The sequence below is a fragment of the Triticum dicoccoides genome, chromosome 5A (genome assembly GCF_002162155.2).
Source record: "Triticum dicoccoides isolate Atlit2015 ecotype Zavitan chromosome 5A, WEW_v2.0, whole genome shotgun sequence".
NCBI classification, from domain to species: domain Eukaryota; kingdom Viridiplantae; phylum Streptophyta; class Magnoliopsida; order Poales; family Poaceae; genus Triticum; species Triticum dicoccoides.
Genome location: NC_041388.1, coordinates 546,745,836 through 546,751,240, shown reverse-complemented (window position 1 = coordinate 546,751,240; position 5,405 = coordinate 546,745,836). Strand labels below are relative to the sequence as shown.

Below are 5,405 nucleotides of genomic sequence, written 5' to 3'. Positions count from 1 at the left end.
TACGGAGGCAGGGGCACCCCAGAGACACACAAGTTGATCCACGTGATCATATTCTTAACCGTGTGCGGCGCCTCCTGCCATCATAGTCCTCAATAGTATTGTAGCGGTGCTTAGGCGAAGCCCTGCGACAGTAGTACATCAACATCGTCACCACGCCGTCGTGCTGACGGAACTCTTCCCCGACACTTTGTTGGATCGGAGTCCGGGGATCGTCATCTAGCTGAACGTGTGCTAAAACTCGGAGGTGCCATAGTTTCGGTGCTTGATCGGTCAGGCTGTGAAGACGTACGACTACATCAACCAAACGCTTTCGTTGTCGATCTACAAGGGTACGTAGATCATACTCTTCCCTCTCATTGCTATGCATCACCATGATCTTGCGTGTGCGTAGGAAAATTTATGAAATTACTACGTTCCCCTACAGCATCCCCTAGCTTTGTTGGTTATATATCTATCCTTCCATCCATCAAAATTTTACGGGAAGAAGGCCATATTAGTTTGGACCAGGTTTGGTGCTCCAGGTGCACCGGAATACTTTTGTGTTAGACCATGATAGGTTCACAACGTACTCATAGACCGGCAGGTGATGTTTTCAGATATTCAGTGCCTCGCAACATATACTACCTCGTATAGTATAACTCCATCCATACACGCACTGCTATACTATACGAGGTTTTCTTCGTAGTAAAAAACACATTCCAGCTAGCGAGTAGTCAATAAAAATATGATTGTCATACGGCACGTACCTTGCATATATTATATAAGTTCCAAGTTCTCCTTTATCTGCCTCTCTCGCCGATTCCTTCAATTCCATCCTTGCAAATAAACGCTGATTATCTTTTATGGGTTCCTGGATAGAAAACAAAAATTAGTGTCACCAATGGGTTTTCTTATTGATCAGTGCATATAGATAAAACCTAAAACTAAAATAGTAGGTATGTTAGATCCAGACATATATATATATATATATATATATATATATATATATATATATATATATATATATATATATATATATATATATATATATATCATCTTTGACTAAGTATATTGAATGAAAACGAATCCTATTTGTGAGCTAGATGTCTATTTATCATGTTGCTATTTACCTCTTCAAGTGTTTGCCTTATTTTTTGTTCTAATGTATGGCACTCTTATGGGCCCGCAGAAGGTTTCTTTTTATGCTTTTCCCAAATTCATGTTTTTTCCCGCCGAATAAAAAACTACTCAACTTATTTTTAAAATGTTGTCATGCCTATTAAAAAATTGTATATGTCTTTTGAAATATGTTCATCATGCATTCAAGAAAAATTCAACATGTATTAAACAAAATAATGTTCAAAATTACTCTTACATTTATACAAACATGTTCTTTATAAATTTTACATATTTATAGAGTGATGGAACCTATGTACCTCATGTTCAAGTGTTACTGAAATCCAACGATCATTTCCAGCATTATTTGCCTGCAGATTAAAGTGTAACTTGACCCTATTAGAATGATGTAATGGACTCACTTATCAAAATTGAGTTGAGCATACTCTTACATTAGAAGGCTTCAAGGCTCCCCATGATTTTACATTCACCCAGTTTAGTTGATCAAGGGACACATTTGCACTGAAAGCAGACATTTGTACAGGGAAATCAAATAGCCACCACGACACCAAAGTATAAGAATTTTGATTAAAAAAAGAGACCGATATTCAACAGCCAGATACATTTGAAATTATAAATTTGATTGACGCCATTGTTATTATTAAAAAATGCGATTATGCCATAATTGATCTTAGCAATTTTAATATTTCAAATGAGGAAATCATCAAGCAATTTAGGTTTTAGTTCTCATTTAATTAAATTCATAGTGTTTGTTATAAATTATTTGGAAAACAATTAACTCTATGGCTCTTATTACTAAACAGACTATCATGCTAATGTTTTATATATGGAATTTGGGTTGGCTAATTGGATCCTAGCAAACCAAGACAACGATGCATCTTGCTTTGCACCTCAATGAGATTTTAACAAAGCAAACAATCTGTTTGTCTTACACAATTTGTGCATTTATCATCAAGCTTAACATATACAAGTCCACTAACAATATCGAGACCCCCACATATATTATCCCAGGCCTGCATATCCGGTTCGGTGATTGTTCGACATAAACAAGACCACTGACAATACTACTACTAAGCTACTATACTAAACAAGTCAATTTTTGATCAAGTTGATACCGTTTAGTCGTGTAGAGGATGTACCTGGCTGGTCAAATTCACTGGAGTCAGCTCTGTCTCACCACAGTCTTCACCACCATGGCCTTGTCTTGGCCGTCGGGGATACCTCTTCGCCCAGGCCCTGCCTTTGAGGCCGGGTCACGGCACCTCGATACATCATCGAGGAGGATATCAGGTCTTGGAAGCAAAAAAAGGAATAATTTCCTTCAAGTTGCTACCATGTAGTCGTGTAGAGGATGTACCGAGCTGGGCAAAGTCGCTGGATTATGCTCTGTCACAAATGGTCTGCAACAGTTCCACGCCCCCTTGTGACCTACGGCCGCTTGTACCCAGTCGATGTTGACGTTGTAACAGGTCGATGATGCATTTGGTGCATCTGTGTTTTGATTGTGCATACAACAAAAATAGAAGGTTGTTAATTGCCATATTTCAGAAACAAAACATTTTAGATTATTTTAATGTTTATTTAACTTGATTTAACCGTATGAAAAGTCATGTTTACCTATTCAAACTGAACGATAATAAAAATAGAATCAATATTTAAATAGACAAATAAGACTTTTTGTTTTTATATGGCATGCAATCAATAAATTATCTGCCATGATAAGTTGTTTATTTAATTAATACAACAATTTAATTGTTTAGTAAGTTCTGATTTCTGACATCTTTTCTAATTTATTATGAGGTGTGTTTGATGAAAAAAAGGAAAGATATCTACAACATACGTAAGTATATATGGTAAAACTGGAAATATATCTGCTACTCAGCCTTCCCCTGCATGGCCTACCTATATATGTTAACCTCCTCTGCCATCCCTCACCCCCCCTCCTTACTCTCCCTTCGCCCATCACAGATAGCAAAGGATCATAATACCCATACTTGGAGCACCAATTCCCTAGGAGTACCTTATGTAAGCAAGGAGCACCAAGAAGGCGAGGTCCTCTAGGTATGTGAAATTTTTTTGGATCTTTGTATTCTGTAAAAGGGCAACAGTTACTAGATTAGGATCATGCTTTGGTCAGGCATACCATCAAAATCCAAAAAAAGAACACCATTGGAGATAGTGACAGGTTAGAAAAATATCATAGCCAATACAATTGATTTTAGATCTAATCAAGCAGTCCAATTAGATGGGCTGCAACTGAATACAAACAGTTATTTCAGATATTATAGGCTAACAGTCTATTCTGGACATCGCAAGTGTGGCATACACCTAACTGTTTAAGTTATGACCATAGTTGATTGCCTAACTTTTTAATGAAATCTAATAAATATATTTGAGCCAGAAAAACAAACAATTAACTTCTTAAGTCTTTCAACATGCCAGAAAACAAACAAATTTAATCATCTTCTGAAGATAGATATCATCAGAGTCATAATATTAAATCATTACATGTAATAGAAATTGCATGAGACATAATGCTTCGATGCAATAGTCTAAAAGTATTCATAAAGCCAAATTTATTAATGGAAGTGCTTCCTAATTTTACCCTCACAAAACACAATATGACAGAATATATACAGAAATATGTAGTGCTGCAAACATTGCATTTTTCTATTTCTGATAGGACCACATTTTGTTTGGATGAACAAATACAATCATTGGAGTTAACCAATCAGCAAAAACATTGTATTGATTAAATATGATTGCATACTCTACAAAAAATCCAGATAGTATTGTGTCTATCTGGTTTCTAAATAAGAACTATTGCATGGAGAATATAGGAGAAAAATAATCAAACATGTCCTCATTTACTGTATTAGCGAGATATTTGATAATATCAAGTTTACAACAATATGTAAATTAGCACTCTTGCAATTTATATCAGTCACAGAAAATCACACAGACCTTGCTTATCCTTGTTCTCCTATACGTAGCTCATACCTGTGGACGGCGACTTGCCATTTTTAACCATCGTGTGTGTATCGTCCAAAGTTTGTCGCCGTCCACAGCACTTATCCTAAAGCTAATAGTAGCAGTACACGCTCACATTAGCTAGCACATACATTTGTCTATCTCCCTCTACCTCTCCCTCTCTCTTCTCCTAAAGCTAATAGTAGCAGTACACGCTCACAATAGCTAGCACATACATTTGTATATCTCCCTCTACCTCTCCCTCTCTCTTGTCCTAATACTAATAGTAGCAGTACACGCTCACATAGCTAGCCACAAATTACAGCAAAACGCGGACCGTAGTCCATTCGCGGGTACTGGGCAGGGGGGAGGGGCCGTTTGTCTCACCTTGACGCGAAAGTGGTGGGGGTTGCCGAAGACGGCGGAATGGTAGACGATGAAGACCAAAGGCTGCACCACCGTGACCCGACCTCGTGGTGGTTCTTCTTGCCGGCAATGTGGACCACAGGCTGCACCACCGTGGCCGTGTCTTCGCCCTGACCCTCCATGTGCGGCCGTGCCACGACGCCTCGATAGAACAGCGAGGATGAGATCAGGTTAGGGAAGCAACAAATGCAAGAAGTATAGGAGGAAATGGTTCGGATCGGCGTACCGGGGCTTCTGGCGTTGCAGATCGGCGTACCTTTTCTAATATGGAATCTTATTGAGCTCTGGGTGGTTAGACCAATACTCATCCAGGATAAGCAACAGTTCCTGTGCTCTACCAAGAGCATATGCCGGGATAAGAACACGCCCCCCTTGAGAAACAGTGTTGTGGATGGCATCAGTGAAGCGCTTTTCTCTGACATGGCGGGGTTGGTGTTGCTGCACGCCATAAGTTGACTCAATAATGCAAATATCAGGGGAGAACTGGGGGATCTCAGCAGCTTTCAGGTGCCGGTCTTCTTCACGGGAGTAGTCACCGGTGTAAAGAATGCGAACACCGGCAATATCCACCATGAACATGGCAGCACCAAGTACATGGCCAGTAGTATAGCACCAGAAGCGTATGCCATTAACTTCAAGTGTCTGGTGGAAGTCTATGACCTACATCACAATTATATATTAATACAATGTCCATTCTCCCTGTGGACTTTCAATCCTCACAAGCAGAATCAGGCCTCAGCTGTAAAGGTAAAAAATCCTGCTATTTGGAAGCAATGCCCAGATAATATAGGGTTCTTAAATCTTAATTTTACCAATAGCACAGCGACTTTTAAATGTTTTGACAATTCAGAATTAATACTGACACATAAGTGCTCCAAAGGCAGGAAGCAGGA

The 5,405-nt window shown here is 38.9% G+C and overlaps 1 protein-coding gene across 1 annotated transcript in view; it reads right to left on the bottom strand.

Annotated features, from left to right (window-relative positions):
- Positions 1 to 4,773: 4,773 nt before the first annotated feature.
- LOC119299947 (cleavage and polyadenylation specificity factor subunit 3-I-like) overlaps positions 4,774 to 5,405 on the bottom strand; it is a 4,602-nt gene continuing 3,970 nt past the window's right edge. Inside the window, exon 5 of the mRNA XM_037577048.1 lies at positions 4,774 to 5,172. Coding sequence (XP_037432945.1) covers positions 4,774 to 5,172 — 399 coding nt within the window. The remainder of the gene's footprint in view (positions 5,173 to 5,405) is intronic.